Source organism: Eutrema salsugineum, unplaced genomic scaffold, assembly GCF_000478725.1.
Source record: "Eutrema salsugineum unplaced genomic scaffold, Eutsalg1_0 scaffold_15, whole genome shotgun sequence".
Lineage (NCBI taxonomy): Eukaryota > Viridiplantae > Streptophyta > Magnoliopsida > Brassicales > Brassicaceae > Eutrema > Eutrema salsugineum.
In genome coordinates, this window is record NW_006256867.1 from 2,600,935 (window position 1) to 2,620,718 (window position 19,784).

Consider the following 19,784-nt stretch of genomic DNA (forward strand, 5'->3'; position numbering starts at 1 on the left):
TGAAGAAGAAGAATAAATAGGTTCTCGAAGAAGGAGAAGAACACGACCTTGGCTGATATCGACTTGAGAATAAAGAGAAGTTTGAATTGAAGAAGGAGGAAAAGGCGATTTCGGGATAGAGAAATCGATTTGGGGATAGAATCAAAAATTAGGGTTTATAAAATTGGGGGTTTCTCGTGATTTTTATGTTTTAAGAAGAGATATGAGACGACGTTGTTTTGGTTTAAACGGATTATTAACGGTTATTAACCCCATTAAGCAAGTTAACGTTGTGACCAATTTAGTTTACGCAACATAACATCATGCTTTATTTGTAAAGTCAACAAAAAGATGGTGCTATAAACAGTCCACGAAAGAGTCCATGTTTTAAATGGCTGAAATGGGTAAGTTTGGGGTTTTTATGACAGTTTTCCATTTTTTATTCTCTATTGTTGAATATATTTGTTTGTTAGTGTATTTTACATATTAATGTTTGAAGACATGATCGTGAAAATAATGTAGAAGATAATAGATAAAAACATATTAGTATCCAAATAATTTAATTTAAATAGTTGAGATCTTTTGATCAGTGTTCTATGTATTTTAGACGTAGTTTTTTGAAGTATTGTACGAACTTATTCGATTTTGATCATTCTTCTATATATTTTAGACAAAAAACTAACTACTGTATGAACTTATTAAAAAATAAAAGAGGTTAAACAATTTAGAAGGGTGTGAGAGAATTAGTTTAGGGTTTGGGAGTCAGATTTTGGGGCTATAAATACAAGACTTAGGATTTGTAATTATTTATTCACACAATTAATACGAAAACCCTAAACAGGTATTTGCCTTAATTTGCGATTTCTCTCTCTTGTTATTGCTTTCTTTAGCTTGATTCACAACAAGTGGTATCAGAGCTCTAGGTTTTTTCACGAAACGTTGTCATGACAAAGGGAAGTTCTCTTAAGTTCGATGTTCCAAGGTTCGATGAAAAAGGGAATTTCGGTCTGTGGCAAAGTCGAGTCAAGGATTTGCTGACACAACAGGGTATGAAGAAGGTGCTGTTAGAGAAGAAGCCGGATAAGATCGAGAAGAAAGATTGGGATGATATGCATGATCAAGCTGTTTCGACGATTCGACTTTGTCTCTTTGATGATACCTGAAGTTTTTAAAGCAGAAATCTGAAGTTTTTGCCAACTTTAAGGTTTGGAAGGCTGAAGTCGAAAATCAGGTAGAGAAGAAGGTTAAGTATCTGAGATCAGATAATAACACGGAGTATATTGACGGGGAGTTCTAGAAGTTTTGTGAGAATAATGTCATTCAAAGACACTTCACTGTCAGGAAAACACCACAGTAAAACGGCGTCAATGAGAGGATGAACCAAACTATTGTAGAAAAAGCAAGGTGTTTGAGGTTGAATGCAGGGCTTCCTAAGCAGTTCTCGGCAGAGGCAGGCGGTGTATCTCATCAATAGGTCGCCTAGGAGTTTCTTAGAAGGGAAGATCGCTGAAGAGATTTGAACTGGGACAGATATTGATCTGTCAAACTTGAAGATATTTGGATGTCCAGCTTACATGCTGGTTCCAAGTGACAAAAGATCAAAACTGGATTCAAAATCTAAGAAGTGCATATTTCTGGTTTTTGTAAATGTGTGAAGGCTTCAAGCTATATGATCCTGTTGATAAGAAGAGGGTATTCAGTCGAGATGTGGTCTTTGATGAGCAATGTATGGTGCAGCAGGCGAGATCAGATCGAGTTCCTGTGATCATTGAGACTGAAACGGATTCTGGTACATCACAGGAAGAGTCTAGTGAGACTAGACTAGCAGGAGGACATGATGGACAACCTGTTGAGGTGGAGCAAAACGTTCAGCATGGAAAAGCAGAGGAGAGTTTGGCACTTCAAAGACCAAGACGCATCATTAAGCCGCCTGAAAGATTGGGGTTTGAAGATATGACGAGTTATGCTCTGATGGTTGGTTCCGGTGATCCAGCAAACTTTAGAGAGGCTATCTCAAGTCTTGAGAAATATTTCTGGATTGGAGCTATGACAGAAGAGAATGAGAGCCTGGACAGAAATCAAACATGGGATCTAACGCCTTTACCAAAAGGCAAGAGGGTGATAGGATGCAAGTGGGGTTTCAAAGTAAAACATGGGATGTCTGAAAAGGAACCAGTTAAGTACATGGCAAGATTGGTGGAAAAGGGTTACTCACAGAGGAAAGGGGTTGATTATGAAAAAATATTCTCCCCTGTGGTGAGGCACACTTCTATTAGGGCTGTGCTGGGTTTGGTAGCGAGTTCGGATTTTCATCTTGATCAAATGGATGTAAAGACAGCATTTCTTCATGGAGATCTGGATGAAGAGATCTATATAGAGCAACCAGAAGGGTTTGTGAAACCAGGAGAGGAGAACCTTGTGTGCAGACTTAAGAAGTCATTGTATGGATTGAAGCAGGCTCCTAGGCAATGGTACAAACGTTTTGACTCCTACATGGTGAAGATTGGCTACACAAGCTGTGAGTATGACTGCTGCATCTATGTAATGTATCTGGACGACCATTCTCCCATATACCTACTGCTTTATGTTGATGATATGCTCATTGCTGCGAGAGATATGGAGGATATTGATAAGCTGAAAGAGTTATTGAAGAAAGAGTTCGATATGAAGGATCTTGGTGCTGCAAAGATGATATTTGGGATGGAAATTTGCAGAGAAAGAAGCTCTAGGAGATTGTGGCTTTCTCAAAAGAGCAATATTCAGAAGATTGTAGACAGTTTTGACATGAAAGATGCAAAGATAGTGTCTACACCTTTGGCGATGCACTTCTCACTTTCAGCTATGCAGTGTCCTAAGTCTGATCAAGAGATCAGAGATATGTCGAAGGTCCCTTATGCAAGTGCAGTTGGCTGTTTGATGTATGTTATGGTGTGCACTAGACCTGATTTAGCACAGGCGGTTAGTCAAGTGAGCAAGTACATGTCCAATCCTGGAAGAGAACACTAGAAAGCCGTCAAATGGATTTTCAGATACTTAAATGGTACAAGCGATCTTGGGCTTATGTTAGGTGGTCAAGAGTGTGGCTCAGTTGTGGGATATGTGGATTCAGATTATGCTGGTGATCTAGACAACAGAAGGTCTACTACAGGGTATGTCTTTACTCTTGCTGGAGGTCCTATTTGTTGAAGATCTGTGCTGCAATCTGTTGTGGCAATGTCTACCACAGAAGCTGAGTATATGGCAATGGGAGAAGCAGATAAGGAGTCACTTTGGGTTAAGGGACTTGTGACATAATTGGATGTTGATCAAGGTGGAGTTCAGCTATACAGCGACAGTCAGAGTGCGTTATCTCTAGCCAAGAACCCGGTATATCATGCCAAGACGAAACACATTCATGTCAGATTTTATGAAAACAGAGAGTTATATGCATCTGGGGAAGTCTTGTTGGAGAAGGTGCACACGTCAGAGAATGCAGCTGATATGTTGACCAAGCATGTTACTGTGGAGAAGTTCAAGCATTGCTTGGATTTGCTCCATGTCTTCAAATGCTGAAGAAGAAGAAATCCCCCCGGAAGTGATTGGAGTTTGTAGGTGACTTTTTATGGAGATTCTTTGTCTGAAGATTTTTGTTTCTAAGTGACAAAGTATTCGAAAGAGGCCATACTAGAACGAGCTGAAAAATGTAACAGACTTTTCTTATTGGGCTTGATTTAGGTTTTCTTTTATCTAGTGGGTTTGAGAGTCGGGTTTTTGAGGCTATAAATACAAAGTTTAAGATTTATAATTATTTATTCACACAATTAATAAAAAAATCCTAAATGGGTATTTGCCTCAATTTGCGATTTCTCTATCTTATTTATTGTTTTCTTTAGCTTGATTCACAACATTTTGTTTATTAGTAATTATTTTTTTATTTACTTCATGCAATAGAAAAAACTAATGATGGAGAACTCACTGCGAGAAAAAATCTAGATAAGCCAATGATATTTACAGCTGATGCATTTGAAACTTTGAGCATCATCCCTCAAGTGAAGGGTTCACACATAACTAGATGGTTGGAGCCAATATTGAAAAAATGTCTCGGAAGTAAAGTCGAAAAAAAAGAAGCTAGAAGTTTTGAGTTTTGGATTAGAAAAATATGTAAAGCATTTGAATTAGAGAAGAAGGAAACTGAGTTGGAGATGATAACTGATGGATTAAGGAGGGAGATTGAAGAGAGAGAAAAAAAAATAGTGCTGTATAGGATGAACATATTGGTTTGACTTTGCCGATTATTAAACCCTTAAATGAGTCTAATCATTCTCAGGTCATCATCTACACAACACCAGTGGGGAGAGAGAGCTTAAAGCCCTGAGTAAAATAGGAAAAAAGTTAATTATGTGAGCTTCTAATATCTAACTGTGTAGAATAACATTAGTTATAGTACGACGTCCGAAAGATTCAAATGACTGTTAGTATCTATATACTTATTTGTGCAGTGATTTGCTTACATGTCACGGTCACATCAATTTTTACAGTGTTTCGCTTAAGTGTCAGCTTTAGAATGAGTTTCGACTGCAAAAATATATTTTTACCCTATTTATCGATTATGTGTCATTTTTGATTGGTTCTTATCTGATGATGTGTTAAAAAGAAATTAAAACAAACCGTTTCCAAAATTTAGTAAAAATTTAAAATCAATGAATAAAATGTCTAATGGAATGATGTCTAGATTAGTGTATTCGAATTCAAATATATAGAATAAATATATAAATGATTTTTTTCTAATTCTCTCACACTCTTTTTAAATTGTTTAACTCTTCCTTCTTCTTCAAATGAGTTTGTACGGTACTTCGAAAAACTATGTCAAATACATAGAACAATGATCAAAAAATTTTAAACAATTTAAACTAAATTATTTGAATACTAATATGTTTTATCTATATTTTTATAATATTTTCACGATCATATCTTCAAACATTAAAATCTAAAAAAATTTAATAAACTAATATACTCAATAATAGGAAAAAATAAATAAATAACTTTAAATTAATATTAAATTTTCAAACAATAAAATAAAAAATTATATCAGCCCACACAATGCATAGGCAAATTCACTAGTGTGATATTAATAAGGTTTAATGCTCTAATTTATATGTAGCTAGTGTCTTGTGGCATGTTACAATCTCTTTGGCTGTAGAAGGAGGAACAATTTTGTTTTTGTCAAGAATTAAATAAACTTAAAAGCAAAATTCTTCACTATTATCTTCCCACAATCAAAGCAGGTGGATGGTCTTCTTCCACTAGGCATTTGGAAAAGTTTTTTTCATCCTTAGGGTTTTAAACGGTTCCTTACTTTCTCATTATTTGCGTTTTTAATGTTGTTTTACAATTTTAATTACATGAAAATAAACTACTGAAGAATTAAAAAAGAAAAAAAACTGACAGTGTACATATGATCATTTTTAGCCACAATAATTATAACTACCAATCATATCCATAGAAAAAAGCCATTTTCCTGCTCAACACTTCAAAGGTTTGGATATGAATTTAAAGACTTGTATTAGTCAGAGTCTAATCAACACCATTTGAAAAGATTGATGAAAGAACACGTCATTTTCCTTATAGACTTATAATATTAGAGATCAATGAAATAGTTTAAACCTCAAATTTGACGTGTTAAGTATTATTAAACTAATTTAGTGTTAAATTCTCAACAATATTTTTTTGTCGGAAATTTTTAACATTATACATTCTAATATATGTAAGATATTTAATAATTTTGTTGGAAAATCTACGAGGTAAAAAAAGACCATACGTGACGACAAAACAGACCAAAAGCCAAAGAAGGAGAAAGACAATTAGACCATGTCCATCAGCGGTTTTATAGAGGTTCATGGCCCAGTTTTTTAGGTAGAAACCATTTAAAAAAAAAAGAAAAATGGTCTAATTTTGACAAACCGACTAGGGCTGGGCGTTCGGTTAACCGATCGGTTTCGGGTCGGGTTATTCGGTTTTTCAGATTTTCGGGTTTAGATTTTGAAAACCATTCGGGTATTTGAAAGATTTCAGTTCGGTTCGGGGTTTGTCGGATTCGGGTCGGTTTGGATAATAATTTTGGAAACCGAAAATAAACCAAAAAAATTCGGTTTCGGTTTAATCGGTTTAAAATTTCTATGTAAACCCGAAAAATCCGAAAAAACCGAATTATTACAAAGAGAAACCGAAACATGTTTTAACAAAATCATAACTTCAAAGTCTTCAATTTAGAACTTGAGTGACAATCTCCCAAAATATCCATAGTACGTTCAAATTTTTAAAAATGAAAGCTAAAATCAACAAACTCCAAACCAATACATGCTTAGTTCATACTAAAAGAAACAATACCAAAAAAAAAGAACTAGAAGAATTCTGCCCTGAACTCTAGTCTCCAACTCGTGAACTCCAAAACAAGTCTAAGATGCATCTGAAGAAACAAAAACCGATCACAACTAATGTAAAAACAAAAAAAAAATGACATAAGAGAACAAAACCATAATAACAATTTGATATTACTTACACATGGTTGATGGTAGAAGACTTGAAGTGATTGTGATATTGAGATTCAGTCTTCTTTTTCTATTGGATTTTCATACTCAAACTCTAGACATACAAATGAACAAGGAAAAAAAAAAGTTAAAACATCTCAAGTGATAAATGAATACAAATAAACAGAGATAACCTCAACATACCTTTCATCAGCTTGTCCAAATACTCATATTCAGAAATGATTTGCTCTTTCTTCACCAAGCCAGATTCACTCTTAAACCGAATTTCCTGCTTCATCCACTGCTCTGTACACATCAATACCTCCACCATATAATGTGTAAGACAGCTTCTATATGGAGTTATAATTCGTCCACTAGTGCTAAAAGCACTCTCAGAAGCGACGGAGGACACTTGCATTGCCAAAACATCTTTAGCCATTTGTGAAAGTATAGGATACTTAGAACTGCTTGTCTTCCACCAGTCTAGGACGTCATACTCTACACCAGCTATTGTGTCAGAAACCTCAATACTCTCCTTAAGATATCTATCTAACTCGTCCCTTGTATCATTCACTCTGGTCTCTGCAACCATCTCCTTGTAAATCGAATCCATCCTCTCATATCCAAGCCCCAAATCATCGTCCATCACTTCCATTCTGTCCTGTGATTGTGAGTGCTCTGATGATTGTGCCTGGGAGGATTGCGTGTTTGGACTTTTCTCATACCTAGAACTATACTCATCATACATTGCTCGGAGAACAATAAGGACATAAGCATTGAGCTCTTTCGCATCTTTGCTGCCTTCGCCGTAGAGTCTCACAAAACACATATTAGCTAAGTCCATTTTTTTCCTTGGATCAAACACTGATGCTATTATAAGAATCTTGTTCAAACCCTTCATTCCATCCCAATACTTGTCAAATTTCAGCAACATTACTTTAGCCTTTGCTGCCAAATCTTTATCTATACTATGCGTGAGGTTCATCAATGTTTTCTGGATAGTGACTATTTCCCCATAACACTTATATGAGTTCAAAGTGGTCGAAGCTGAGACTACAAGAGTAGCATCATAGAAGACAACCAGAAAACGTACTAACCTCTCAACATTATCCCAGTCAATTGCAGAAGGAGGTCCAACTCTTTTGTTCTCATTAACTCCTCCGTAAAGTGATCAATATATAACTTGTCCTCCCTGGACATCTTATCAAATGCAACCCTATACTCCAAAGCCTTCTTAAGCATTGTGTAAGTAGAATTCCATCTAGTTTTACAATCCAATGGCAAGCTTCCCCGTGTCATCTTACTGGAGTCTACTCTGAGTTCAAACGAACTTAACCTAGTCGTTTTCGATCTAACATAGCAGATTGCATTGCGGATTGCACTCACACTGTTATCTATTTCAGTTAGACCATCGTTCACAATCAGATTGATAATATGAGCACAACACCTAACGTGAAAATAGTCACCACCCAACACAAATGCATCTGGACTTCCTAACCTAAATTCAGACGTAAACCGCCTAAGAGCAGAAGAGTTGGCCGTTGCATTATCAACTGTTGTAGAGAAGACCTTATCTATACCCCATTCAGCTAGACAGTCTAAGAGAACAGAGGAGATTGTCGAACCTTTGTGATCTTGAACATGCTTGAACCCGATGATGAACTTTTTTAGCCTCCAAAACATGTCCACAAAATGAACTGTAATCACCATATAGCTAGCACCTGTTCAATAGAAAAGAGAAAGAGATGTTACTCTAGAATGATAAAAAAAACGATGTTACATTTTCAAACAAACAAAAAGATGATTGCACTTTAATAAAAAAAAAATACCTGTGGGTTCAGCCACCCATATGTCTGTTGTCAAGGATACACGTTGCTTGTTTGCTATAAAAATCTCCTTCAGAGCTCTTCTCCTAGTCACGTACATTTTCACAATGTTCCTAGTAGCCGTCCTCCTCGATTGAGGCGTGTAGAGTTTGCATTTTTCGCAGAAATGCTTCCAAGCCATGCAATCAACAAAACTTAGTGGTAACTCCGCAAGCACAAGCATCTCCTCCGTTGCTTCCCTGAATACTGCCTCAGATACTCTCGCAACACCTAGACCACCAGAAGTATTCAGTACACTCTGAGATTGTCCGTGACGTTGTATCTGACCAACTCTCCATGCTAGGAAGTGCTTGCAGATTGTAAGATGGTTCTTCAAACTCGAGGTCCCTGATGCTGTCTTACACTTAAAGACCTTGTGACAGTAGTTGCAAGTGCACCTGTCTCGGTCTTCTTTAGTCCTCGTGTAGTGCTGCCAAACTTCAGACCGAGGATCAAGAAGCTTCATCGGCTTCGGTGGCTGAGAAGCTGCGTCTTTTTCCATTTGCTTTCTCTTTCCACGACTCGCAGGTGTCGTAATCTCTTCTTCATCAACATCTATGTATGGACCATGCATGCACTCTCCGTCGGTGTTAAATGTTGTTGGTTCAGATGATGAACCCATCTAAGAAAAATAAACCATAACTCCATCAGTTAGTCATCAAAACAAACATATAGAATATAGAATCTATGATCGATACAAGGAGTCCAAAGAAACCGAACCACAACAACATAAGCAACAAAAAAAGCATATTTCAAATCTATAGTTATACTGAAATTCAAATACATCACAACGTAAGCAACAAAAAGAACTTTCCAAGGAATTAGAAAAAATAGAGCACAAATTGTTACTTCAATATTTTAAGTCGATAGCTATAAAAAGCTTAACAAGCACATGGATTTGTTTAAATTGATTTTAAGTCAATAACTCAAAGAAGAAATCAAAGAAACATCGTTGTAAAATTTCACACATCAAACCAGCTGTAAGGCAGTAAGAGAAAGCAAGAGCAGCTGTTTTCCATGTGCAAACAAACGGACCAATAACATGAGGAAACAAACAAGAACTCAAAGAAAAAAAATGAAAAAATATCTCCCAAAACTATACACCAAAGACAACAACATGTACGAGCTAGAGAAGCTTGGAGAATCCAAAAACAAAAAACACATCAAACACTTGAAGAATCAGCTAACTTTAATCGGAAAATAAAAAACTTGAAGAATCAAATCAGCTAATTTGAATCCAAAACGAATTCAACAACAACAAACATGAAAAAAAAGATGGGAATAGAGAAAATCACCTGAGATTGAATTCTAGACGATTCAGAATTCGGAGAGAAAGGGTTTTGAGCTTGAGACTCCAGATTGAAATATTATTTATCCCCAAATCGATTTTAGGGTTTGAGAGAATATCGGGCAAGTTTGAGAGAATATTGGGGAAGAAAATATCTGAATCATCGGGTTTAATTTATGTTTTCGATCTCAAATTTTGAAGAATGGAATTTCGGTTTAATTTCGGATTTTGTTCGGTTTTTGAATTTAATCCGAATCGAACCGAAAACCGGAAGATATCAAAACTAAAATTCATTCGGTTATTTCACCTAAACCAAACCCGATCCGAACCCGAATTTTCGGTTCGGTTTCGGATAAAAAATTCGATTCCAGGTTATGTGTCCAGCCCTAGAACCGACTCGTCCTGAAGAGGCTGATGATACCGCCTCTTAACCACGTGTAGTTTTGTGATTGGGCGAAAAAGAGTTGTGTTTGGGGGATAAATTTTTTTTTTGCATCTCATTCCTCTTTTCACCCGACTCTCTCCTCTCTTCCTCTTCTCTTCCTCGAGGAATTTTCTGATTTCTCGCTCTCTTCTTCTGCTCGAAAGATTCGTCGTCTCGTAATTCATCTTAATCCTTTTCTCTCTTTTCTTAATTGATCGTTATCCTTACGAGATTCTGTTTTGGATGCATCAGGATGAAATTTCCACCGATAATCGAGGAAGAGGAAACATATGTGGCGATGCAAGAGACGAGTGCGGAGGACGAACACGAGCCTGCACCTGTAAACGAAGAGAGAACCATTGTTCTATTCATGCCTCTCCATTATCATCAGCCTCCTTCTGGGCAACTCTATGTTGATAGAGACTTGATCTCTGGCTTTAACAGTAAGTTTCATAAAACTTTAATCAAATTGTTCTCTTTGGGGTTGTGTTATGAGCTTAGAAATAAGTATAAGAATGTGGTTAAAGTGAATATGAGAAGATATTTTAAGATAGGTTTCAGCAAAATTAATCTTATAACATATATCAATTTGGTATCTTTAGAGATGATATTAGAAGTTATTTGGGAGTGATGAAGTTTATTCGACAATGAGATAAGTTATGCACCTGCAGACCGTGCTCACGCCGTTGGTGTGGACTTAGTGACTTTTGATGAAGCTCTTGGAACCGCTGACTTCATTTCTTTACACATGCCTCTTACACCCACGACATCGAAGATGCTCAACGACGAAACTTTCAGAAAGATGAAAAAAAGAGTTCGGGTAGTGAACGTTGCTCGTGGAGGTGTCATCGATGAGGACAGTGAGAGCTTTAGATTCTGGTATCGTTGCTCAGGCTGCTCTTGATGTTTTCACTAAAGAACCGCCGGCTAAAGACAGCAAGCTGGTGCAGCACGAGAGGGTTACGGTCACACCTCATCTTGGTGCAAGTACCATGGAGGCTCAGCTTTGGTCCTGCGTTTGTATCAACAATTTAACTGACGTGTTTTGTTATGTGAATTACTATGTTCGACAGTGACAAGAAGGAGTTGCTAGCAATGCCTTCTCTTGTTGATATTAGTGTACCTAGTGGCAAGCATTTCACGGTCTGTAGTGATGTTCATGGTCAGGTAGGCTTTGGTTTCACTCACTCTCCCCACATTACTTTTTATCTCAAGTAATTCTGAGAGGCTTGAGTTTTCTTCTTTATACATGCTTGAGGTTGCAATAAACCCGGCACATACTAACCGAGTCCCTAGCTGGTTGGTTCAATGATTTCTTGAACATAATCTTCTTGTCTTCACCAATGGTGGCGATGAAGATTGCAGTGTTCTTGGACAACACTTTGGATTATAAAGACAGCACCATTATAAAGACTACAATCTTCCTTTCAACCTAAACCATTTCTTCCCTCCTTCATAAGTTTTAAATTTTATGTAATAAATTGTAATCTTGGTTTATAATAAATATATGATTAAATTTATTAGCAAAATAAAAATTTTTGCATTTAAAAAAAAAAAAATAATTTTTTTTATTTAATATGAACCCTTTTAAGGGTTCACCAATGGAACACCAAAATAAGCATAAGTTCATCTCTTCTCTTAAATCCTAAAAATAATAATATAAAATTCTAATGAACCTCTCTAAGAGGTTTACTAATGTAGATGCTTTTAGATAAGACCATGTTTATCAATGGTTTCTATGTGAGTTTCTATCATTTTTTAGTATTTTTTTAATTCAAAAAACGTGCTTAAGAAGGAGGATCGATCCTAAATTTAGGATTAAGAGGATCGATCCCTCTTTGTGACGTGGCTACTTTTCATTGGTTAATGAAGAAAGAGAAAAAAATGTGGTGCAAAATTTTTTTTGGTGAAAATCATTCTTCTTCTTGCCTGAAAAAAAATAACCCACAAGCCTTTGTCGATGCGATTTCTTTCGCCATGTTCATCTGTCATTGGCGATGACCGTCATCCGGCAGAGTAATCGGCTAACCGGCGGCGTCTTCTATTCCAATCGCGGCCTGAAATCGCATCATCGCTGGTGTCTTTTGGTCGACGAACTCTCGTGAAATCGCGTCACCACAACAATCTTGGGCTGCATCGAATCGACAAAAAAGGTTAAGTACAAACCAGTCTAATCTATTTTGTTGTCGTAGTGATGTTTCTCACCTGTAAATCGATTTGGGCATAGTTTATAGATGTTTTGATTTGGGTTTTTGATGTAGTTTGTTTTAATCCTTGCATGCATATGAAATGGTTATAGATGTTTATAATCGATTATTTGTTGAGATGATTTGGTTTTAGGTGTTGTGATTTGAGATTGATATGGATCGATGGTTGTCGAAATGATATGTATTCGATTATTGCTTCAGATGTCCAGATTTTGTTATTGCTTGAGCTTGATTCATGCTCGAGGTTATTGCTTGACTATTGGTTGAGCTTTTTGCACATTGAAAACTTATGAGTTTGATGGTGATTGAGTTTGATATGAGTTTTTGCTTATGAGTTTTTGATATGATATGAGTTGAGCTTATTGCACATTGAAAACTTATGAGTTTTTGATATGAGTTAACAAACTTATGAGTTTGAAAACTTATGTTATTGCTTGAGCTTTATATGACTTTGATATGGTTCGATTGTTTGAGAGTCATAGGGTTTAGATGATTGAGTTTGTTAACATGAAAAGAAGTCATATGTCTCGGTTGTTGTTATACTTGACTATTGGTTCTGATATTTTATTTGTTTGTTTGAAGCTTTGGTTGCAGGATACCTCTTTATGTCTTTAAATACACCAGAGTCATGTCCTCCAGTCCAGCCAATATATCAGGTTAGTTTTTGTAAATGCGTTTAGGTTTGTCTAGGTTTGGGTAGTTTAATGGTTAGGTTGACAATAATAAATGTCAAATGGTAGTTTATCGGTTAGTTAGGTTGTAATTGGATTAGGAAAAGCTGGTTAGACTGAGCTGCATATCGACATGAATGCTTGTCATGTCGATATGGTTGTGGGTGTTGAATGCAGTTGTTTTCTTTTTGCATATCCTTCTTCTCAATTGTACTTAAAGGAACCTTGAGGCCACTTTCTTTTGTATCTCCGATCATTCAAAGCAAAAGATCATCTCTTCTTCTTTGTTCTCTATCATCTTCTTTGTCGTTCTTCCTCTCTATCTTCTCTTTCTGGATATGTCTTCATATCCTTTCAGCCAGTCTTCTCCTTTCCTTGACCTGTTGAACAGTCAACAGCCACTAGAATCTTCGCAGCCTCCGGTCTTCTGTTCTCAAGGGTTTCATGGAGATTCAACCCTCGGTGAAGACAAGGAGAAGGAGAAGGAAACAAGCTCCAGGAGGGTGTGGATGCCGACTGAAGATGTGCTTCTGATTAGTTCGTGGCTCAACACATCGAAGGATCCTGTCATCGCAAACGAGCAGAGGTCAGGTACCTTTTGGAGGAGAATTGCTGACTACTTCAATGGAAGCCAAAAGCCATCAGAGAGTGTAAACCGTGAGCCCATTGCGTGTAAACAAAGGTGGCAGAAGATCAATGAAGCAGTTTGCAAATTTTGTGGTGCCTATGAAGCTGCAACAAGGCAGAGAACATCTGGCCAAAACGATAATGATGTTCTAAAGCTTGCACACGAGATTTACTACAATGACAATAAGAAGAGATTCACAATGGATCACGCCTGGAAGGAGCTCCGTAGTGATCAAAAATGGTGTGAACAGAACAGCTACAAATTCGATGGAGGTTCTAAACGACGAAGGGTTGAAGATGGAGCTCAGGCGGGTCCAGATGAAGAGGCCGACGAAGTGCAAGCAGTAAGCAGGCCTCCGGGTGTTAAGGCCTCAAAAGCCAAAGGGAAGAATGCAGGCTTTGTGATTGATGAGAAAGCTGTTTCCAGTTTTAATGATCTGTGGGGCATAAAGGAGAAGGAACTGGCCATAAAAGAGAGAATGTCGAAGATGTCATTACTTGACCGTCTCATCGCCAAGAACGAGTCCCTGGCAGAGTTTGAAGAAGCCATGAAGCAGAAGCTGATAACAGACTTGTTGAATGAATAATGTTTGTCATGTTTGGTTCAGGATTGTTCTTTGTGTCATGTTTGTTCGATTTGTCATATGATGTTTTAGTTATCTTTTTTACTTATCCCTTGTTGTATCAGTTTTTAAAACCCTTCATCTTTAATGAATCTAGCTGGTTTTACTTTAAATGTACTCTGTTTAGTTGTTGAGGATTTATGTTTGTTCTTTAAATGAAGTCTGTTTAGTGGTTGAGGGAAGCCTTCAATGAGAACTGATGTTTGTTTTAATGCATGTTTATGTTTTAATGTACTCTGTTTTAACAAGTCTGTCCCTTTTTTGTAGAATTGGTGTTTCATGTCTCCTCGAGACATGAAAAGACAAAGACATGAATACAGCTGCTTTTGGAGAATCTGCCCGTGACATAAGGAAACAAAGAGAAAGTTGCAAAGATAGCAGAAAAACTGTGTGGTCTATGGACCTTTGTAAATTTGGTGTAATATATTTTATGAATTTGACAGCCACAAATCTGAATACAACTTTGCATATAAATTTGACAAGCGAGCTCCATATAATTCACACCCAAAACATTTTCTTTTCCACCATCACTCCAAACGAATTCTCTATCCCAAGTCTGTTGTTTTTTTTCCTTCTTCTCACGATTTTCAGATTCATAAATCCATTTCTTTTCTTTGAGTCATGGCTTCCTCGTCTTCCAATAACAATTATGAGGAATCTGAAAACGACCCCTTTGATCAATTTTTCGAGCAAGCCTATACACAAAATTTTGATCAAGCTTTTAATCAAATTTATGATCAAACGTATGAAAATCTCTACAATGCTTATGTTGCTCAGCAGGAGACAAACAATCCAAGGAAGAAAAGAGCTTATATTGAAAGAAATCGGGAAGATGGCCACAACCGGTTGTGGAATGATTATTTCGCAGAAAATGCAACATATACCGATAATCTCTTCCGCCGGCGTTTTAGAATGAACAAGCCATTGTTCATGCAAATTGTTGAGAGGCTTAGCAATGAAATTCCCTATTTTCAACAGAGGAATGATGCTTCCGGAAGACCTGGTCTCTCAGCACTTCAGAAGTGTACAGAAGCTATCCGTCTCTTGGCGTATGGTACTGCTTTTGATACGGTTGATGAGTATCTCCGTCTAGGTGCAACTACGGCTCGTAAATGTTTGGAACATTTTGTAGAAGGAGTAATTTTTCTGTTTGGGGATGAGTATCTAAGACGACCCACTCCAGAAGATCTTCGAAGACTACTTGTTGTTGGAGAGTCGAGAGGGTTTCCCGGGATGATAGGAAGCATTGATTGCATGCATTGGGAATGGAAGAATTGTCCCACGGCTTGGAAAGGACAATATACTCGTGGTTCTGGCAAACCCACCATCGTTTTAGAGGCTGTAGCCTCATATGATCTCTGGATATGGCATGCATTTTTCGGACCTCCAGGTACTCTAAACGATTTAAATGTTCTTGAACACTCACCGGTTTTTGATGATATCATCAACGGTCACGCTCCAAAAGTAATTTTTTCTGTCAACGGAAGGGAGTACCATATGGCTTACTATCTCACAGATGGAATTTATCCAAACTGGGCTACATTTATTCAATCCATAAAAATTCCCCAGGGTCAAAAAGCAAAATGCTTTGCTACCAATCAAGAAAGCGTTCAGAAAGATGTGGAGTGTGCTTTTGGAGTACTGCAAGCTCGCTTTGCCATTATTAAAAATCCTGCTTTTTGTTGGGATAAAGCCAAAATTGGAAAGATTATGAGAGCATGCATCATTCTACACAACATGATAGTAGAGGATGAACGAGATGGATTCACGCTACGTAATGTCTCTGAATTTCAACAAGGAGATGAAAACGGAAATGCACAAGTGGATCAAGATTATTCTACATACATGCCTACAAATATTGCTAATATGTTCGATGCTCGGAATAGAATTCGGGATAATCATATTCATGCCCAATTGAAAAAGGATTTGGTTGAACACATATGGCAAAAATTTGGATAATATTAAAATTAAGTTTTATTGTTAAATTTGTGTTGTTTCATATTTTATAAATATTGTATTAAGTTTGTCTTGTTTTCAATTTTTAAAAATGTAATATTATTAGTTTCTTTTCAAATAATTGTTTTTTTTACATTTAACAAAAAAATAGGAAACTCATCTTAATTGGACATCTTAGTTTCTCCAATGCACATAAAAAAACTTAAGTTTTTAATTAAATTTCTACTTCCAATTTTAATAATAAACTATTTAAGTAGAAACCACAAGGGTTTCTCTGATAATCATACTTTAAGAAGCTACCTCCGAATCATATGACACGTGGCAAGTTCTCTATCTATAGCCGTCAATCTTTAAAAAGCAAAACAAGGGACCCACCTCTCGCTAATATGCAAAACACACCCGCGTGTCCGCCAACGAATCACCCACGTATTCAAAATCATTTAAAGCAAATGACAAAAATAGCCTCCTATGTAAAGACAAATACGATGGGCCAATTTGAGTATTTTCTAGAAATTCAACTTTCTTTTCCAAGTCTCTATAAAAAAACAAAACACGAGATAGCGCGTGTCTCTTCAATCGCGTCCTTTTCGCGATTTTCAGATCTTCAAAATCAAATTCGTTACTCTTGTTTCGTCTCCAGGGTTTATTGATTTCTAGATAATTCTTGTTTTTTTTGTGATCTCCTTCAGTTTCGGTTTTGTGATTGGGTGTTCAGTTTTTGGATGGTGGAAATGATGAAATCGAGGAATCTCAGACCGGAGGCTGAACCGGCGTCGAAGTTTCCGGTGAAGTTGGAGATCGTCGAGGATTTTCTTGACGAAGAACACAGTCCTCCCAACAAGCGATCTAGGGTTTGTTTCCTCAGCTTAATCAAATAAGCTGATTCTGATCACCAATTCTTTTGTTAAAAACGTGTTTGCGTAGTTTCTAAGCAGCTAAGAAACATTTTAGTAATTTAACCACTTGTCTCCTAAAGATTCAATTTTGCGTTTGGGTTTATCTTACGATATTATTTTGTATGTTTTCTTTGTTGTTCTTCAATTGCTGAATTGGAGTTTTTGTTTATTCGATTTGAAACGAATCAGCTATGGAGCAATAATGGAACAAGCGTCTCTCTTATGAAATTTAACCTACTTGATGAGCCAAGTCCTCTGGGACTGAGCCTAAGGAAGAGCCCGTCTTTGCAAGATCTGATTCAGACAAGACTTTCTCAAAGTGTTGCAGTTGGTTCTGTTGTTAAGAAAGAAAGTCTATGTAATGCTTCCTCTGTTGTAGGAACCGTTGAGAAGCTCAAAGCTTCCAACTTTCCTGCTTCCGTTCTGAGGATTGGTCAATGGGAGGTTAGTTATTCAAAAAAAAAAATTGTTTTTTAGTCTGTTTGGATTTGGAACCAGAGTTTGACTTGGTTCTGTTTTTGTTTGTTAGTATAAATCGAGGTATGAAGGTGATTTGGTAGCGAAATGTTACTTTGCAAAACACAAACTTGTATGGGAAGTGTTGGAACAAGGACTTAAGAGCAAAATCGAGATTCAATGGTCAGATATTATGGCTTTGAAAGGAAATTGTCCGGAAGATGAACCTGGAACGTTGACTATCGTGGTATAAAACGCATTCTCGTGATCGTTTCATTCTCAAAGACCAAAAGATAACCAAGTTTTTGATTTATATATCTTCATCTTGTTTGTTTCAGCTGGCAAGGCGGCCGTTATTTTTCAGGGAAACTAATCCACAGCCTAGAAAGCATACTCTGTGGCAGGCAACATCAGATTTTACTGATGGTCAAGCCAGCATGAACAAGTAAGAACCATATCTTGTATCCTAGTTTCTAATTATAGACTTGAGCTGTGATTTGCATATATAGATAACTTACGACTTCAAATGACAATGGTTTCTGCTTTTATTTGATGTGGTATGGTAGGCAACATTTTCTGCAATGTTCACCAGGGATATTGAACAAACATTTCGAGAAGCTTGTCCAATGTGATCATCGTCTCTTCTGTCTAAGCCGACAGCCAGAGATAAATCCAGACTCACCTTTCTTTGATTCACGACAATCTATATTTGAGGATCCTTCAGTGTCTGGATCTCAGAATTTGGCATCTCCTGTTGGAGCTCAGTCATCATCAGAACATGTGTCCCTGTCTCATGACGCACTGTCGCCAAGTTCAGGTATATATTGCTCTTTTCTTGTGCTCATAGGTCATTGTACAGCCAAACTAAGATTGTGGATACTCGTTTTCTTCTTAAATTTAGTGATGGATACTCGTGCGATCGAAGGAGTTGGTGCTTCCTCCATTAACTCAAGAAATACAACGGATTGGAATATAAAAGTGCCTGGACTACACCAATCTATATCGATGAACGATCTCCTTACACTTCTGTCAGATCAAGCTAACCCGGAATTTGAAGAAATGAAACAGTTGTTGTTAAGTGACACGCATCCCGAAAACAACACATCGGATGAGAAGTCTGTCATGTCAAAGGTGAATTCTTTCTACAATCTCTTGCAATCTGCTGCAAACACAAACGATGGGAAAGAGACTGGAGTCGAAGGCAATAATAGAGTTCTTGATCCTGCTTCTTCAAGCAGCAAGACGCAAGGCATGTCAAGGAAAGACTCGTTCACTGATTTGTTAGTACACCTTCCTCGGATCACTTCCCTACCAAAGTTCTTGTTCAACATTTCAGAAGAAGACGGTGATGTCCATACTGGATAACAATAACGGTTCGAAACTACCATCGCCATATATAAATTATTCAGTTTTGTGGTGACAAACAAGTATAGGAAGCTTGAGAACAAGTAGCTGTAAATTAAAAGTTTTTCTCTGTGGGTAACCAAGAGAATTTGTGCTCTTGTTTGCAAGTGTTGAAACTTTAAAGAACCCAAACACGAGGATTTGGATGAACTTTGTGTTTGATGATGAATCCTTGTACAGAAATGTGTTTATTATGGCGTTTTTTTTCTAAAGCCAATTTGTTTGAAACATTGAGTAAACTTCAGTATTTACCTATACGTGATCTGGCCTTGCTTTCTCAGATTTCTCAAACTAATCTTCTTTCAAGAATTAACAAATGAGCGAAACGATTGCTGAAGAAGATTGGAAAGTCTATGTAAAACACAGAGACTTTTTGATCTTTGTTGGGCTCAAATAAAATAATGGGCCAACCCATTTACTATTATTACAGATTCCTTCTCTCAGCTCAAGTTGCGCGCTTAGGGTTTCTTCTTCTTCCACAAGCGGATTAGGTTTAGGGGTTCACTTTCGACACTGTAGCTACCTCAACAATGGCGGAGCAGGTTTCTAATCTCTCTCTCTCTCTCTCTCTCTCTCTCTCTCTCTCTCTCTCTCTCTCTCTCTCTCATTTCCTCTTCTACTTTTTTATCATTTGAAAAAAAAAAATTAAATTTCTTGAATTCTTCGATCTCTGTGATTTTCGATTATAATTGTTTTTCTGCTTCCTATGTTGGATTCATGTGTGACAGACGGAAAAGGCGTTTCTGAAACAACCAAAAGTCTTCTTATGAGTAAAAACTGTCACGAAACCTCATTTTGGATTGCAGATTTCAACAATTTTTAGAGTCTATTCCCTTACAAGTTCATCATTGGATTATGTTGCAGCTCGAAGAAATCTGGTAA

At 37.1% G+C, this 19,784-nt stretch overlaps 5 protein-coding genes across 7 annotated transcripts in view; all 5 read left to right on the top strand.

Moving 5' to 3' along the window:
- Positions 1-10,138: 10,138 nt before the first annotated feature.
- On the top strand, positions 10,139-11,561 carry LOC18022075. Its single transcript, XM_024158304.1, has 3 exons — positions 10,139-10,238; positions 10,315-10,505; positions 10,734-11,561. The coding sequence occupies exons 2-3, from the start codon at positions 10,316-10,318 to the stop codon at positions 10,964-10,966; spliced, it is 423 nt and encodes a 140-aa protein (XP_024014072.1). The 5' UTR covers positions 10,139-10,238; position 10,315; the 3' UTR covers positions 10,967-11,561.
- Positions 11,562-11,627: 66 nt separating this feature from the next.
- On the top strand, positions 11,628-19,159 carry LOC18022077. Of its 3 annotated transcripts, none has more exons than XM_024158302.1 (8): positions 11,628-12,215; positions 12,852-12,925; positions 16,862-16,997; positions 17,232-17,486; positions 17,572-17,745; positions 17,837-17,943; positions 18,065-18,315; positions 18,400-19,159. In XM_024158302.1, exons 3-8 carry the CDS (start codon positions 16,869-16,871, stop codon positions 18,861-18,863), a joined length of 1,380 nt encoding a protein of 459 aa, XP_024014070.1. In that variant the 5' UTR covers positions 11,628-12,215; positions 12,852-12,925; positions 16,862-16,868; the 3' UTR covers positions 18,864-19,159. The 3 variants fall into 3 exon arrangements, with proteins under 3 accessions (XP_024014070.1, XP_024014071.1, XP_006404909.1); XM_024158303.1 differs by having other exon boundaries at positions 12,864-12,925; XM_006404846.2 differs by lacking the exons at positions 11,628-12,215; positions 12,852-12,925 and having other exon boundaries at positions 16,675-16,997.
- LOC112087993 (glutathione S-transferase T3-like) lies at positions 13,279-14,154 on the top strand. The gene has a single exon (XM_024158143.1). It carries the CDS (start codon positions 13,279-13,281, stop codon positions 14,152-14,154), a length of 876 nt encoding a protein of 291 aa, XP_024013911.1.
- Positions 14,812-16,149, top strand: LOC112087994. Its single transcript, XM_024158144.1, has one exon. The coding sequence runs from the start codon at positions 14,812-14,814 to the stop codon at positions 16,147-16,149; it is 1,338 nt and encodes a 445-aa protein (XP_024013912.1).
- Positions 19,160-19,328: 169 nt separating the features above from the next.
- LOC18022078 (40S ribosomal protein S11-3) overlaps positions 19,329-19,784 on the top strand; it is a 1,714-nt gene continuing 1,258 nt past the window's right edge. Inside the window, exons 1-3 of the mRNA XM_006404847.2 lie at positions 19,329-19,444; positions 19,631-19,670; positions 19,766-19,780. Coding sequence (XP_006404910.2) covers positions 19,433-19,444; positions 19,631-19,670; positions 19,766-19,780 — 67 coding nt within the window. The 5' untranslated portion in view covers positions 19,329-19,432. The remainder of the gene's footprint in view (positions 19,445-19,630; positions 19,671-19,765; positions 19,781-19,784) is intronic.

Bases quoted from the DNA above. Each gene is read 5' to 3' on its own strand.
- LOC18022075 (XM_024158304.1), top strand. From the start codon at position 10,316: ATGAAATTTCCACCGATAATCGAGGAAGAGGAAACATATGTGGCGATG. The intron at 10,506-10,733 runs GTAAGTTTCATA...ATGCACCTGCAG, and splicing joins CTTGATCTCTGGCTTTAACA to ACCGTGCTCACGCCGTTGGT.
- LOC112087993 (XM_024158143.1), top strand. From the start codon at position 13,279: ATGTCTTCATATCCTTTCAGCCAGTCTTCTCCTTTCCTTGACCTGTTG.
- LOC112087994 (XM_024158144.1), top strand. From the start codon at position 14,812: ATGGCTTCCTCGTCTTCCAATAACAATTATGAGGAATCTGAAAACGAC.
- LOC18022077 (XM_024158302.1), top strand. From the start codon at position 16,869: ATGGTGGAAATGATGAAATCGAGGAATCTCAGACCGGAGGCTGAACCG. The intron at 16,998-17,231 runs GTTTGTTTCCTC...GAAACGAATCAG, and splicing joins CTCCCAACAAGCGATCTAGG to CTATGGAGCAATAATGGAAC. The intron at 17,746-17,836 runs GTATAAAACGCA...TGTTTGTTTCAG, and splicing joins CTGGAACGTTGACTATCGTG to CTGGCAAGGCGGCCGTTATT.